Here is a 16,831-nt window from a genome sequence, read left to right as displayed (position 1 = left end):
CTTTCGAGGATGCCAGTGTTCACATTTTGGACAGAGAGGACAGATGGTTTGAAAGAGGAGTGAAAGAAGCATCTATGTCCACTGTGAGCGACCATCTTTGAACAGAGGCGGGGTTTACGACACCAACTCTCTGCCATCTATATTCCAGTTTTGAGATCCTTCCCAGACGCCTTAACGCCCACTCACATCCTGGGCCATCTGATCTCAGGAATTTGCATGATAAGGTGGGGCCAGGTTTCACAATGAACACACCCGAAACTCTGGCTGATTGGGACCCACACCCAGTTTCACACCTTGGCTCATGTGATTAGAGGATCATCAGGGGGTCCTTTTGTCCCTCTGTGGGGGGAAACTCCCACTAGGTTTATATCTGGGACTCTCCACCATTTGACCTTAGAACTGAAGAAGCTTCTCGGATGAGAGGTGAAACGTCTTCAAGTAACTTAAAGAAGTCCAGACGCTTTTCTTTGCAAGCTCCTTTGACTACGATGTGAACGAGAGTTTGTAAGTGAATTTCGATGCACTCGTTTGGGTAAAACTGCTTCTACAGTCACCTGCAGTGTAGCTAAACTCTCCTCACCAGCTTAGCTGCAGCCGTCCCGTCCAAAGCTCAATGTTCGTGCTGGATGGCGTAACTTCAAAATTTCCTGAGCTGCCAAAAAGCAAACAAACAACCTACACAAAGCTTCTGTCCCAAATAATTATCCCTAATTTTCTGCTCACAGGTTTAAACAGGAGTCAGTAGGTTATAAGAGCTTCAGAGTAAAGCAGTGTGTATGGGGCTGATGTGCACGCTGCACAAAGATCAGAAACAATGCAAACCCAGCTCACAGGGAAAGGAATCGTTTTTCTACGAACGATTGTTGCAGGGAACCCACTGTCCTGTCTGGCAGTGTGGAAATCAGAATTGTTGTCTGAAGGCCAAACAAAATGCTCAACATGTACATTTGCCCAAGTGGACCATGATGGCATTTACTATAATGGATAATAGATTTAATCTGTTGATATTCAAAGATCTGTTCTTGTTAACCCCATGATGTCCAACTAATCTGTGCAACGGCATAAAGTCTGTTCCTTTGAATATATGTTCCAAGGATTTAATTCCTTTAAAACTCCAGTCAGGGAAGTTGTTCATATTATTGTTCCTTAGTGTGTCAGGACTGTTCCAGATGTTTGTATGTTTGCATGTGATCAATGAAGACCCAGTGATTTTTACAAACTCCCAGCATGCTGTCAGAGAGGAGCTGATGTTGATGCTTTTAAAGCAAACATGTCATTTTATGTTTCAATGAGTAGTACGTCCGAAATGCCTGTTCTGTGTCTAGACAGGGATCATCTACGGGGGCATCTTTTAACATTCCTCAGATGTATCGTAGCCTGTTGGCTAAGAAGTCTCCCGTTGAAACAAGTTGACATAACATAAAACGTAAAACTGAACACTGCGGTTTTCGTCCCGGTCGTGGAACATTTGGAGAAGGCGTTTGACCGTGTCCCTCGGAGTATCCTGTGGGAGGTGCTTCAGGAGTATGTGGTGTCTGGCCTGTAGCTTCGGGCACATTTGATCCTTATGCAGCCGTTGCAGGAGCTTGGTCTGCATAGCTGGCAGTGTGTCAGACTCATTTCTGGTGGGTGTTGGACTCCACCAGGGCTGCCCTTTGTCACAGATTCTGTTAAGAATTTTTATGGAGAGAATTTCTAGGTGTAGCCAAGTGGTGGAAGGTTTCCACTTGGGTGGTCTCAGGATCTCAGATGCCAGCTTCAGTTTGGATTCAGGAGACAGACACTATCTCTACTTTCAAGATTAGGCTTCAAACTTTCCTTTTTGCTAAAGCATATAGTTAGGGCTGGACCAGGTGACCCTGAATCCTCCCTTAGTTATGCTGCAATAGACGTAGGCTGCCGGGGGATTCCCATGATGCATTGAGTTTTTCCTTTCCAGTCACCTTTCTCACTCACTATGTGTTAACAGACCTCTCTGCATTGAATCATATCTGTTATTAATCTCTGTCTCTCTTCCACAGCATGTCTTTATCCTGTCTTCCTTCTCTCTCCCCAACCAATCACAGCAGATGGCCCCGCCCCTCCCTGAGCCTGGTGCTGCTGGAGGTTTCTTCCTGTTAAAAGGGAGTTTTTCCTTCCCACTGTCGCCAAAGTGCTGCTCATAGGGGGTCATATGATTGTTGGGTTTTTCTCTGTATCTATGAAGCGCCTTCAGAAGACTTTTGTTGTGATTTGGCGCTATATGAATAAAATTGAATTGAATTTTTTGGAGATGATGTGGTTCTGTTTGTGGTTCTGTTTGTGGTTCTGTTTGTGGTTCTGTTCAGGTGATGACCTTCGGCTCGCACTGGAGTGGTTCACAGCCAAGTGTGAAGGGCTGGGAATGAGAATCAGCACCTCTAAATCTGTGGCCATGGTCCTCAGCTCAAAAACGGTGGAGTGCTCTTGGTAGTGACCGAAAGAACAAGATCACGGATACAAGATGTGGAAATGAGCTTCCTCCGAAGGTTGGCTGGCCTCTTCCTTAGAGATAGGGGGAGGAATTCAGCCTTTCGGTAGGGGCTCAGAGTAGAGCCGCTGCTGCTCCACATCGAAAGGGTCCAGATACAGATTCAGTGTTCATTAACGGATCCACCCCGTTCCACTCCCTCTGCCCTGCCTCCACCTCTATGGCGGTGGGTGCATCCTACAGAGGTGGTGTGAATCTGCCTGCTCCTGTTAGCAGCGATGTGATCACGCTGTGATTGTCCCCGTTAAACACCAGATCGCTTTTCATGTTGTCAGAACTCGATTTTATATTCCTGACAGAAACTCGGCTTCGACCTGGTGAGTCTTCTTGTTTCTCAGAACTCCTTCCTCCCGATTGGTCACTTCTCATCTCTCTGGTAAAGGTGGAGGTCTAGCTTCAATATTTAAAAATGAATTTCACTGTTGGGAACTTTCACCTGTTTTCTACCCCAGCTGTGACTGAACTCCACAGCTGCACTGTGGTGGATCATCCACTGAAATGCTTTAAGGATATTAATCTTGATTTTGCTGACTTGCTGGGGAGTCTTATAATAATAATAATAATAATAATAATAATAATAAACTTTATTTATAAAGCACACTTAAAAACCAAGGGTATGCCAAGGTGCTTAACAAGTAAGATAGAGTATAGGAGGAGGATAATAGAAATAGGACCAAAGCAAGTACTAAGTATGCAAGCAGGTAGCTGTCAGGGACACACAGGAAAGCAACAGGTACAGAGCAAGCAAGAATTTAAATGAGCATAAAAGTGCATGCTATAAAGTCATAAAAGAAATATTAACTAGAGGGAAAGGCAAGATTGAATAAGTGGGTTTTTAGTCGTGATTTGAACAGTGCAATGGAATCAGATGCGCGGAGGTCGAGAGGAAGGTTATTCCACAGTACCGGGGCAGCCGGAGCAAACGCACGGTCACCCCGGGACTTCAGCCGAGATCTGGGCTGGGTCAGAAGTAGTTGAGTGGCAGATCTGAGTGTTCTAGCAGGAGTATGTGGCTTAAGAAGTTCACTAAGATAACTTGGTGCTAATTTATTAATAGTTTTGAATGTAAGGAGTAATATTCTGAATTGAATACGGTACTTTATGGGCAGCCAATGCAGGCTAGCTAGGACAGGGGTAATATGGCAAAATTTCCTGGTACCAGTCCAGAGGCGGGCTGCTGCATTTGGACTGTTTGCAGTCTAAGAAGAAGAGAAGAGGGAAGACCGTAGTACAGGAGTTACAATGATCCAGGATATGACCATGTTTTAATTGTTGGTGATTTAAAAGGCCTTCCTCGCCCTTATCGACACTCAGTGGGTGAGCGAGCCAACTCATGGAAAAGGTCACACACTCGATCTGGTGCTGTCAAACGGCCTGAATGTTTGAAATCAAAGACTGTGGGATCATTTCCCTGTGATGCTTAATATGATGTTGTGTAATCCGGAGTTGAACAGCGAGTCAGTTAAATGCATTGACCGCTGTTCACTTTTCCTTTCATTATCTCTGCTCTTTACGATGCCAGCCTACCCGTTAAAGAGCTAATCTGTAACCCTAACGTACTCTAGGATGAGTGACTCTGCTGCTCCGCTCAGGACTAAACGCAGTAAATCATCAACCTTGGCTGGAATAACCCACCTACACTCTCAGTCGTCACACAGAGAGAAAGTAGAAGAAGGACAAACTCCAGGTGTCTTCGGGCATCCTACACGACTACTTATCAAAATATCAGGTCACTTTTAAAGCTGCAAAATCTGCTTTTCTGTCCAACGTCCTTTCTACCAACACTCACAAGCCCCGAGTTCTCTTTAATATTGGTAATTAACCCTGGTGCCACTGTTCCTACAGAGGCTTCCTCTGCACTTTGTGATAACTTTGCAATACTTCAGTGTTAGACCTAGATCCACCTTCTAAGTGCTCTACTGTTTGTCAGCAGTCTGGGACTTTCATTGTCTTACAGGAAGTAATCAGTGAATTGATATGGGCTCAAATTGTGGTCATAAATATTTTGTACTTGTAAATCAGGATTTGTGTGTGTAAAAAAGATTTGTGTGGACTTAGCCAAAAAAATCTGTGTGAAACTCTGCACTCAAGTTTCAAGTTACAAGTACGAATTTTCCTTTCATCTCATTGGCCAATGTCATGTCAATCACAAATTTAACTATCCAATCAGAGAACAGGTGGGTTTGGCTATTGGAGGGGTGTTTCATGGAGCTTCAGGTCTTTGAAGGGAATAAATGCCCTTTTACATGCCAGCCCAGCGTTTTCTTTCATCACCACGAAGGAAAACAGTCTGTGGTCGTCCGAGTTTGGTGATTTTTGTGTCACAGGTCTGCGTGTTTAATACAGGGACTTCCACAGCCTTTTCAACAGCGCTGCGAACCTCAGGGGGGCAGTGTTGTGGAAATGACAGTCTTCACTAGTGGGGATACTTACAAAGCTTTCTTCATTATGAATTAGCATACATGTTTTTATTGAACATTTGAAGAACCAGCAAAAAGAAACAGAAACTCTTGTAGAGGACATAAAGTCAGAGATAGAAACAACAAGGAGCAGGTGCATCTAGTACAGGTAGAGCTGCTGCACACAGAGCCCAGCAGCCAGCAACAAATCCTGGATCCTTTGCTTTTAGTTAGCAGTTAGCATTAGCAGCACATGCTGCGTCCGATGTGAAAGGACTTTTATGCTGCGCACTGTGACTCACAGCCATGGTCCCGAGTCAGCCCTGACTTTGTGTTAAACTAATCCTAAAGTAATAATGTATTTCTAACCACTGATATACCACAACTTTTTCCTTTCAACAGCTGCTGAAAGTTAGGGGACCTAGCTGCTATCGGATATTTATATAGAGATCCTCCAGCTTCAAACTGTATCACCCTTCAAGGACCTGCAGTTCAAAAAAGCCAAACCCATCTGTTCTCTGATTGGATAGTTAAATTTATGATTGACATGACATTGGCCAATCAGACGAAAGGAAGAAAAATAGGGTCAAAATTCGTACTTGTAACTTGAAACTTGAGTGCAGAGTTTCACACACAAGTCCTGATTTACAAGTACAAAATATTTATGACCACAATTTGAGCCCATAAATTAAGACCTTCATATCCCCCTCAGGATGTCCTCCCTTCCCACCTTTTCAAGGAAGCTCTTCATGTTACTGGGGCTAGTATTTTACTTGTAATTAATGCTTCCTTGTATTTGGTTGTGTACCAGCTGCTTTCAAACATGCTGTTGTGCAAACCAAAAAAAAAACAAAAATCTGGATCCAAATGTTCTTTCTAACTACAGGCCAAGTTTGGAAACTCCTAGATTTTGGAAGAGGTTGTTTTCAGGCACTTTGTGACATTTCTGAAGAGTTCCAGTCTGGTTTTAAATCTCGTCACAGTGCTGAGACGGCACCTTTACGAGTTTGTATTGACCTTCTTTTTACTGTTGGCTCAGGTTGTTCTGCTGTTTTAGTCCTTTCAGGTTTGGCTGAGCCTTTGACACAGTTGATCATAACATTCGATTATTGTGACTTGAACACGTTGTTGGTCTTGAGTCACAGTTTTATGATGGTTTAAATCATACCTGTCAGAGCAGTCTTTTTCTGTTGCTATTAGAGAATACTCCTCCTAGTGTGGTGTACCACCTCCTGCTTGTCATCATTCCCAGACTGCAAGGAATTTCAGAGTGTTTTTAAATCGCTCTTAGAAATTAGATAAGAAAGTGTCCACAGGTGAGAAGATCTGTTTTTATCAGCTACCTGAAATTGCCAAGACGAAGCCTCATCTTTCTCTTAAAGGTTTAGAAAAACATATTCATGCCTTCATCACCTCTGCAGCTCTCTTTATTTGAGCGTTGAACACTTAGTCCGAAATGCAGCTGCTTGTCTTTTAACAGCTGTTAGAAGTCATGATCACATCACTCCAGTTTCATATGAAGTGGCTGCATTATTAGCTTATTACCTGGTAGCTAACGGTGCCACGAGAGAAAATGAGCGACATCAAGAAAAGAAGCAAAATCTGGAACCGTTTCAATTTCATTAACAGCAGGCAGAGTGTAGAGTCTGCAAGAAAAGGATATCATAGAGAGCCACAAACAACCTGCGCAGGCACCTGAGAGCTGTCCACCCATCAGTGCAAGGGGAAGATAAAACACAGTCAGTTGAGTGTGATATCAATGAAGGTGCCAGTGTGTCAACTGCTGCTGCTGCATCTGGAGCATCTTGCAGTACACACCACAACCACCTAAACCAACCCAGAGCTCTATGAGACCCAGCAAGACAGAACTCAGCTGATAAAGACCTGCAAACATGACTGCACTTTATTTCCAACTATTTTCAGTTGCGGATGTTAAAGGATTCAGAAAAAATATTCATTTTGTGGATAATTTTATATTGTTGTTGATAATAAATTAACTAAAGCAACAAAACAACCTGAAGAGCCGGTTGTGAGCTGAAAGAGCCGGCTCCCTAAAACCCCCAGAATTCCCATCACTAGTGCCGTGTTTCCAGATGAGTCTTCAATCCCGCCCACTCACATTTCAAAATTATCAACTGCAGACGAGTGGGCGGAGCTTCATATCTGACAGGAAATTACCTCACTTCTTTATTAGAAGAAAAGAAAATTTGAAAACATTTTAAATGTAAATAAAACACTCACATTTTTTAAATGCCCAACAAATTCATTATTTTTAAATCAAATTGTTTTTTAAATGTTTAAAATGTTTATGTAATGTTTGAAAGAGGAAATAAAAGCAACCACAAAAACAACAACAAAGCAATGAAACAAAAACGTCGAGGCCATTTTACTTTTATTCCATTGTCTCCTCAGAATCAGTCCAGCTGTTACGTCAGACTAATGTCTTTATGTTTGGGGTCAAACTGACCTGAAACCTTCCAAACATGACTGCCATATCATTTAAATAAATCAGTAAATTAACTTAATTTTTTAAGTAGCAGGTACTTAATATGCAAAATAGTTGAACTTGTTTAAAAATAATAAGTTAAATTAAACTTAAATTGAACAAAATGCAAAATGAACTAAATGTTTTTTAAAAATCAAGTTAGCATTACTTAATTTATTTAAGTACTTTGGGCGTTTGGGTTCACAGTGCGGTGGTCGTGGCACTCCCAGATGGCAGCAGCCTCCCCAACACACCTCAAACACCGAGGTTAAAATATTTGCAGGTGATTTGAATGTTCTGGCTGATTTGTGTAAGCGCAGCATAAAGTCCCATATTTCTTTCCCAAGGAGGTCAAAGTTGCAGCTTCCTGCCATCAGGTGTATAATGAGTTATTGTGCTGATCGACAAAGACTTCCTGGCTGCCGAACAGGCTGGAGCTGCTGGAGCTGACGCCACCGATCGCGGGCAGGTAGGAATGATGGAGGATGGGCAGCTGGACCGACAGGCGGCGCCGCATGCTGACAGAAATCACAGACAGGAAGAGAAGCAGTAAAACTTCTTCCACTTCAAATATTCACGCGCCTCTAATGTGTCATTTTTCTGTTAAATACATTTATTAAGGACACTGATTGGCTTAAGTTTATATTTATGCAAGAAAACTGCACTGAAATTTGGAAAATGTCATTATTCACAGAAATATGTTCATCTTCAGATGAGGACTGGGCGCTGTGGGAATGCGACTAAGTAACCCCAGCAGAAGGGGTTACATGAAGGGGATCTCTGGAATATTTGATACCCGACATGCAAACTGACGGCGAAACATCTGGTAACTCGGTGTACAGACATCGGCAAGATGTAAACGCTGTCACAAGTAGAGGTCGATAAGGTACAACACAAATTCTACAGCAAGGGGGAGCCAGTGTTCACAGAGATGCTTGATGAACAGTCACAAGGAGTAGCATCGAGAAGGAAACTAGAGGCCACGATCAAGGTAGAACGGAGCAATTTCGTCAGCTATCAGAGCTGCAGAAAGGTGTGATGAAGAAAAGGACACCTAAGAAGTACAGCAAGCAGTCCATACCTGAGGCCTTGGAAACTGCCAAGCAAAGACTCACAGCTTTGGCTAAAGCGGTGCGCCAGAGAGATGGAAGGCAGGAGAATAAACCAGCTGTTCTCCACAGACCCGTCCAAGGTGTACTCTCAGTGGCAAGGGACCAATATGAGAACAACACCACCGAGGCTGGAGACGGAGCAATACTGGAAGAGTATATGGGTGAAGGACGCAGAACATAACAAGAAGGCCTTAGTGGATCTAAGAGCAGAGCATGGCAACCTCCCTGAACAGGGACCAGTAACCATCACAGTGGCAGACATACCAAAAAGGGTCTCCAGTATGATGAGTTGGACATGACAGACACCTATACTGGCAAAAGAAGCTGACTGCACTCCATTAGCATCAATTAGCACAAACGAACTGCCTGCTAATCAATGAGAGACGCCTGGAATGGCTAACTGAAGGCGGGACACTCCTGATGCCAAAGGAGCCCAGAAGGAACTGGCCCATCCAACTACCGGCCAATAACCTGACTCAGGACCATGTGGAAGAACCTGCGAGGCATCATAGTGGATGAACAGACACATGGCTCAATACGTGGATGGAGAAACACCAGCTACTAGCAGACCGAGCAGTCACCCAAGACTGCAAGACCAGACTGACCAACCTGTGCACTGCCTTGGTTTGACTTCAAGAAGGCCCATGACTCGATGCCCCTCACTGCCTAATGCCAACACCTGTACAAGATCAACAGGACCCTGAGAGCCTTCATCAGGAACTCAATGGGGATGTGGCGGACAACACTAGAGGCCAACTCCAAGCCCATAGCACAAGTCACCATCAAGTGTGGGATCTACCAAGGAGATGCTCTGTCCCCACTGCTGTTCTGCATAGGCCTGAACCCCCTCAGTGAGATCATTAACAAGACTGGCTACGGATACCGACTACGGAACGGAGCAGTTGTCAGCCACCTCCTGTACATGGATGACATCAAGCTGTATGCCAAGAGTGAACGAGACATCGATTCACTGATCCACACTACCAGGCTATACAGCAATGACATTGGATGTCGTTCGGACTGGAGAAGTGTAGTCGGATGGTAACAAAGAGAGGGAAGATACTCTAAACTTCCAGAAGTGCAATCCCATAGACATAGAGGACAGCTACAAGTACCTGGGCATCCCACAGGTAGATGGGAACCATGAAGAGGCCGCTAGGAAAGCTGCAACTACCAAGTTCCTGCAGAGGGTCAGGCAGGTCCTGAAATAGACGTCACTAACATCAAAACAAGGAAGCTCCTCACCATGCATGGAGGGTTTCACCCTAAAGCCAGCACCCTGAGGCTGTACGCTAAGTGAAAAGAAGGACATGGAGGCAGTAAGCGTCACTACCACAGGATGAGACAACTAGCATACACAAGTAAATCAGGAAGATGGCCCCAACCGACCGCGTGCTCAGTGAGCCAAGATCCTGTGGGACTTCCAGATAATGTCAATGTAATTACACATGAGCAAGAAAATGTTTGCTATGTTTCCCTCAGGTGTTTTGTGTGTTGGACTCACTGTTCGGGTGAGTTGATGTCTTTCAGGGTCGAAGCTTCGCTCTCGCTGTTTCTGTTTTTCGCACAGATCTGAGCTTCATGAGTCACTGATCCAATTTCGGCTGCTTCACGGGAAAAATGCTTTTATGTACTTATCAGGAATCACACACTGACAGAGTACATATGTTTAACTCTCAGAGCGAGTGATGATTACCGTGTTTGTCTCTCATCAGACGCTGAAACGTCCCCGATGTCTCAGAAAGCTCCATTCTGATGATTTCTATTTCCACATCCAGCTGCAAACAAACAAACAAACCACACACGTAAAAATGCACATCTGGGAATAAAACATTAAAATCCAACCAATATTTAATGAAGCGCAGACAGCGACAGAGACAGACTGTCTCAGTGAAGCTCCATTTAAGTAGTTAAACACGCTTAAGCCTATAATTTGCTATAGCTCCGCCTCTCTACTCCACCACAGTGAGTTTTAAATAACAGATCAAAGTCCAGATGTTCAACTTTAATTTAAGGAATTAAAAAAAAAACTTTGCATGAACTGTTTAGTAATTAGAGACATTTTCTTACACCGATCTCTGTTTTCAGAGGCAGTGCAGGTTCTTCCTGCAGCACCTTCAGCTGGTTTGTGTGTCTCTGCCTTCATTTTTGTATTTAATAACTCTACTGCACTAAGAACATCTGGATGACTTGCATATGGAAGAAAACCCCATTTCATGCCGTGAGAAACTCTTGGGTTGCTTTGTGCAGTTTGATTTGCTCGTTATCCACGTGCACTGTGAAGCTCTGTGTGAATGTGAGCAGAGAGTTCAGCCCACTGCTTCGGTCACATCAGCAGTAATCAGCAGTGAGCTGGCTCCAGGCAGCCATGCATGCCCGTATCATCACGCTGCCTCCGCCATCGTGAGTGTAACCAGCCTTTTGCAGCTTGCTGTGAACTTCATGAAGCTGTTTCCTGCTTGTAGACTCGGACAATGACACGCCACCTCTTTCAAAGTGTTCTTGGCTTGGTTACATTTTGTGATGTTTGTGTATGAAAGCGATAAAATACTATTTCAACACTTTGAATAAACATCAGTGATTTTATCTGCTTCATTTCCCCTGACATAACAGGATCAAAGTGAAGCTGCTCATTGGTCCAGTAAAGTTTAACTCTCAGCGTCAGTGACTGTGGAAGCCTGCACTTCACTCACGTCTTCATTATTAGATTTAAAATCTATGTGTGGTAGAAGTTTTTGATAGTTTTGATTGTGTACAGATGCAAAACGACAAAAACTGTCTTTGTCCAACTAATTATGGATCTAAGTGGAAGTGGAGAAAAAGCTCGCCAAATCTTCAAACTACATCAAATTTAATTTGAAGGAAGGAAAAACAGGCGTCGGTTATAAAACTGTTCCTTCTGTGTTGTGCTTCTATTCTCTCGCTGCAGCTGACTGTTCACAAAGGCAGGTGTAACGCTTCACCTGTGCACTTTCACTCCTGAGCTGCTGATTCAACCTGCTCAGCTGATCTTCATCTTCCTGTGCAGCATCACCCTGCAGCCCGGACGCCCGCTGCAGGCCGCCGCCGCCGCTCCAGCACACAAACACAATCTGCAAGTAGACAAAGGTCAGTCATCATCGTTCATGTGTGATGAAGGAGGAGCCACGAAAACAGCGGTGTCTGCATCTGTCTGCGACCTAACAGCTGACTGCCCTTCAGCCTGTCATGGCCTCCCGTTGGGTAACATTTGCTCATTGCCATAGAAAACAAGCAAGAGTCCAACACGCAGCATCGGTCCTGCCAGATGTGCAGCATCTGTTGGTGTGACCTAAACTGCGGACATCTCTCGATCGTGAGTCTTTTACCCTCAGCGGGTTTGCGTTTGACTCAAAGTCTAAATGAAAGAATGAAAATACGAGGCGTGACGCTGACCTTCGGTCCAAACCACCCGCTCAGGATGAAGAGGTTGCAGCAGAGGATGAGGATGCTGCTCACACAGAACTGAACTGGAGGATTGTGGGACATCAGCAGCGATCCCGACACTCCTGACACGCTGAACGCCGTCAGGGCAAACGTGCTCAGCGCCAGGTGTTTGCCGCTGCCCGCCGGCTCGTTGACCTCTGCGGTCCAGATGTTCAGGGCCAGGAAACATCCGAGAAGCTGAAGACAAAACATCAGATTTTATCAAAGCGCAGAAATCCAGTGACCCTCATGATGAGCTGCTGATGCTCTAATCCTGCAGCTCTGTCTTGGATGGACTCTGTTAAACTTGGATCACAACTGCCATAAAAATCTGGTTTCAATCAGCTGATGATTAACAGTTTTAAAACTGGAAAAGTTACAACATTACTGATATTAGAGCATCTTTGTTATTTTTGTTCTGAAACTTATCACAAAACAAACTCAAACTGAGAAATCTGTGAGATCACAATCACTGATTGGTTTTCTAATTGATTATCAATAAATCAAACCTCTAATTTGTCACACATGTCTCAAAACCAATTACATGGATGCTAATTTATAAAATTCACATTTTAAATATCAGCATAAAAATATTTATTTGCTTTTTTTAAATATATACTACTTGCCCAGGACGAAGTCTATTTTTATGGCATGTGATGAACAGTATGGCCGCATGGGGGTGCTAATGAGGCTACAAACTCTTTTCTTCTTGCTCATTTTTCAGTGAACTGTGCATGTGTTTTAACGTCCAGGAATAGAAATGTTGATGTTAGGAAACTTATGTTCTTATATTTAAAAAAAAAAAACAATTTGTTTTTTTTTATTATACATCTTATTTATTGTGATGCTAAAGAGGCTCTGCAAAGATAAAGAAGAAAATAAATAGAGGTAGGACGGCTCAAAATAGGACTTCTTCCATCTGCAACAATTTATATTTGGTGCTAAGGCTCTGTTCATTGTACATGAGAAGCAGAGGTGGTAAAACAGAGCAGTAGAGTGGTCCATACAGGGTGTGCCTGTATTATTATTATTAATAATAATAATAGTAGTTCTTAAAGATTGCAACTTGGCCTAAACTGCAGCGTAACATCAGATATTTGATAAGGACTTTGAGTCTGACCAGCAGAGGTGCTTTGTATCCATAGACCACAGTGAGCCACAGCTCCATGTTAACACTGCTGCAGCGTTCAGAGTACGGCCGGATGATGACGTCCTCCTCAGCAGCGTCGCCCTGAAAGACCAGAACAGTTGGTTTGCGTCAGTCCACACAAACAAATGATCTTCAGTTTACATCTGCAGCAGGGGCCAGGGTCCACTCAGCAGCAGTAAGGGTGGATATGGATGGATGGACAGATTTCTCAAAGCAGTAAAACAGTAAATATATTTTTATTTCTAATTTTCACTAAATCACTGACTGATAAACAATAGTGGTGATGAAAGCTCAGATGCATTTCCCATCAGCCCCTTTGCTGTGATTTACAGTAAATATTTGCATTTAAAGACCTCTGTGTTGTGCTGAAGCACCACCCATCTGAGGGGGTCCAGGATTTGCCAGGAGGTTAAAACAAGCGTGTCCACCAGGAATAACCAGAATAGGACGCAGCCTGCTGACGGCGCTCGGCTCTGCTGTGGGACGTACAGAGAAACAATCAGAAACAAGACTTCAGGGATTTCATAGTTTTATAGTCTGAGGCTCACAGGAGTTCAGAAACTACGAGCAGACTGTAGCAGCTGATTTACCTTCTGATTGATGCTGGACACTGAGTAGACCCTCCACGCTTTAGTGAAGAGCGCAGCGAAGCCCACAGTGTGCCCCACGGCGAGAGTCCACAGACGGACCTGCAGGACCCAGAATATCATTTATCATCTCTCACAGTTAGTGAAACCTCCAGCAATCATAAACTGCAGTTCATCTAACATCCAGCAGAGGCAGGAGTGAGGCCAGGTACGCCTCCACCCTCCCACAGTTTAAGGTGTGAATGTGAGGTGAATGGTTGTGTGTCTCTGTGTGCGACAGACTGGCGACCAGTTCAGGGTGTGCCTGCTGGGATGGATGGATAGACAGATATTAAGGAGGAATTTTCATAATTGATTATGATTATTAAATATTTCAAGGAGCCCCGTTCACACATCACAACATACTTTAATCCTTTTTGCATCACCCTGAGCTAAAAACTGCTCTGCGTGTCTTTGTGATTGAGTTAAACTCTCTGGTAAAAACTCCAAACCACGAATACTCGATTTTTCCAGCCTCGTGCTGTTTCTGGGACAGAGCTGTGTGTTTTCAGTTCGCGGTCGCCGTGTAAGACTCAGGTCAGGCGGAACTCACAGAACAAAGAACCCCAAACATCCAGTCCGACAGCGAGGCTTCGTCCAGGCCGGAGAACAGCACCGAGGAGGAGGAGAGCAGGACGCCCAGCAGGAGCAGCTCGTCCTGGGATGCACCGCCCGAGCCGAGCCGCCTGCGGGCAGAGGGCGCTCAGTTTCTCACTGTTTGCTGTAACGTGTCGGTGAACTTACAGACGTCGTACCGGCGTTTGTGGTTGACGATGACGAAGAAAAGGACGATCAGAGCGATGATGACGGTCACACCGGCAGCCGATGATATGACGATGTACAGGAGGAGGCTGATGTGACGGTGCTGCAGAAGGACAGCAGGCTGGTCTGTAGCTGGTCCTGGACCTGCAGCATCAGCACATCTGATCAGTGTTTATCTTTGGTTCATCGTCACCGAGCAGCAGGTCGGCTTTAACGGTGCAATTCACCGCAGCTTTACATTTTAACTCTTCATCTCTTCCAGTTTTGATGCCTTTCAAAATAAAATGTAAGTTTAGTTTCTGACCTTTGAACCTGAGCAGGTGGTGCATCAGGCGGAGTTGTTGGGTGCTGGTATTGAACTCCCCCACCAGGACACCACTGCTGACTGAGCACACACACACATCATGGATTCATCACTGACTGACGGTGATATAGCACGAAATCATTGTTTACATCAAATTAACTTTGGGATCTTTGGCACCTTGAAACTGGAGCAGCTCGATCCACGTCATTCTCTCCCCGTTCCGAAAGAAAACCGGACCCTGAAAGCACAAACATGTTCACGGTGAGGCGCACACCGGGAAAAAGGAGAGCTGGTCTTCAAGCCTTTCAGCTGGACGTCTACGCTCTGTTTTGAAAGGCCTGATGACCACGTGTGGTCAGTGACGCTCGTTACTGTGTGTCTGCTCACTGTGACTCCTTCGAACCGCGTGCTCCTCACGGCCTCCAGCAACATCCTCGCCACCTCCTCCTCGCTGACCGTCACGTTCCTCCGAGGGCTGTATTTCTCTCTCTGTTTCGCCGCCTGCGTCGCCTGGCTCAGAGCTTTGGCAACGACCCAAACGGCATCATAGGCGAAGGAGTGCAGCGAGCTGACCTCTGACCCCTCCTGGATCAGCTGCCTGAGATAGGAGTCCTGGTAGTCCTGAGGAGTCTGCAGGACAAGGCCACCATTAAAGGACCTGCTTTATTCTAAGGATGATCAAAAGTCCAAAAGTTGTCCTTTGATTAAAGCTCAGTTTGGTTCTTCTCTGTGAAGAGTGCTATATCTAAATAAAAGTTATTATATTTGCATTATTATTACTAGTATTTCAGGCTAACTCTCCATCTGTCCTGCACAGATTCGGGGGGCTGCGAGGAACCTGAAGCCGTAACCTGCAGTTCCACTAATGACCACTTGAGGCCGACTTTGAGTGAGTCAGTGCCCATAAATTTGACTCCCATGTTTTTGGCTTCATTTGTAGATGAAACCCTCACAGTCTGTAGGTTCAGTTTGCTAAAAAGCTCCTCCCTCGTATCCCAGTGTAATCATTTCTCGCTCCAACAGCCAAAAAGCATCAGTGGGGCCATCTTTTGTACCCAGTGTGAGGGAGAGCAGTGGCCTAAAGCCGCTGCCTGCGGCTCTACAAGCCTGACTGTTGCATGTTTGTTTCAAACTGTTTCTGACCCGTCCAGAGACTCCCGGCGTGTTGGCGTTGCCGAGCTCTCGGACCTGCAGCCGGATGGACCCGTCTGCCGCCACCAGGAGGTTGTTGGCCGTACAGCCAGAAAACTTCCACCCCAGCCTCCACCCAGCTGCTCCTCCGCCAGCTACGAGCCACTGGTACCGAGCTCCAAACAGGTTCAGTCTGTACGCCTGAGGAAACAAGACAACAGGCTCGTATTATCCACCAGGTCAGGTCCGTGTCCATCACAGGCTTCTACGCTAAAATCTGGAAAAGCCAGAAATGTTATTACAGAAACCCTGGAAGATTAAAAGGCCCTTAAAGTGTGTCCACATACTTTTGGCTCTGTAGAGTACTTACACAGCAGAACACCTCAGACACAGACTCATCTTCCAGCTGTGCGATGATGATGCGAACGTCCTCATCCTTCAAAATAAGAGCGAGTAATAATCCTTGAGTTTGAGATGAGGCTCAGCTGCTTTGACGGCACTAAGAGACTGAAGTGAGCAAAAGTAAAGGGACGCCTGTACCTTCAGTTTCTTCAGGCGGCCGCAGACGTCTCCAGAGAGGCTTTCTGCGACGGCGACGTGAACGCCGGCTCTCAGCAGCTGTCTGATCAGATCCTTCTTCATCTGCACAAATAAAAGTAGTCGGACGTCTCACAGCTGCTTCGTCATGAGGCTGTTATTCCCTAACATTCACAGACCCGTCCCTCTCCTTCATTGTACTGTGAGTACTTCATAAGTGAAAAAACTGCAAGTTCATTTTAAGCCTTAAAGGTTTCCTCAGAGTTCAGATTCCTTCAACTTAAATCGGCCGGTTAGTTTGACCCACATTGAAAATAAGAAACAACATAAAAGGCAGAAGAGACGAAGTACTCACACGTGAATCTGAAAACA

The 16,831-nt window shown here is 44.9% G+C and overlaps 1 protein-coding gene across 3 annotated transcripts in view; it reads right to left on the bottom strand.

Annotated features, from left to right (window-relative positions):
• Positions 1–6,509: 6,509 nt before the first annotated feature.
• The window catches only part of LOC309716578 (gamma-aminobutyric acid type B receptor subunit 2-like), a 12,693-nt gene continuing 2,371 nt past the window's right edge, over positions 6,510–16,831 (bottom strand). For 2 of the 3 annotated variants that reach the window (XM_082550447.1, XM_082550449.1), the window contains 16 exons: positions 16,463–16,564; positions 16,293–16,358; positions 15,935–16,123; positions 15,179–15,421; positions 14,969–15,029; positions 14,792–14,872; positions 14,481–14,631; positions 14,279–14,411; positions 13,690–13,788; positions 13,453–13,575; positions 13,070–13,180; positions 11,920–12,147; positions 11,469–11,597; positions 10,202–10,283; positions 10,010–10,112; positions 6,510–7,911 (listed from right to left, as the gene is read on the bottom strand). In XM_082550447.1, coding sequence (XP_082406573.1) covers positions 7,767–7,911; positions 10,010–10,112; positions 10,202–10,283; positions 11,469–11,597; positions 11,920–12,147; positions 13,070–13,180; positions 13,453–13,575; positions 13,690–13,788; positions 14,279–14,411; positions 14,481–14,631; positions 14,792–14,872; positions 14,969–15,029; positions 15,179–15,421; positions 15,935–16,123; positions 16,293–16,358; positions 16,463–16,564 — 2,046 coding nt within the window. In that variant the 3' untranslated portion in view covers positions 6,510–7,766. The remainder of the gene's footprint in view (positions 7,912–10,009; positions 10,113–10,201; positions 10,284–11,468; positions 11,598–11,919; positions 12,148–13,069; positions 13,181–13,452; positions 13,576–13,689; positions 13,789–14,278; positions 14,412–14,480; positions 14,632–14,791; positions 14,873–14,968; positions 15,030–15,178; positions 15,422–15,934; positions 16,124–16,292; positions 16,359–16,462; positions 16,565–16,831) is intronic. The other variant, XM_082550448.1, reaches the window with a different exon arrangement.

The sequence above is a fragment of the Aulonocara stuartgranti genome (genome assembly GCF_965226115.1).
Source record: "Aulonocara stuartgranti genome assembly, chromosome: 11".
Lineage (NCBI taxonomy): Eukaryota > Metazoa > Chordata > Actinopteri > Cichliformes > Cichlidae > Aulonocara > Aulonocara stuartgranti.
This window is presented reverse-complemented; position numbering and strand designations above follow the sequence as displayed.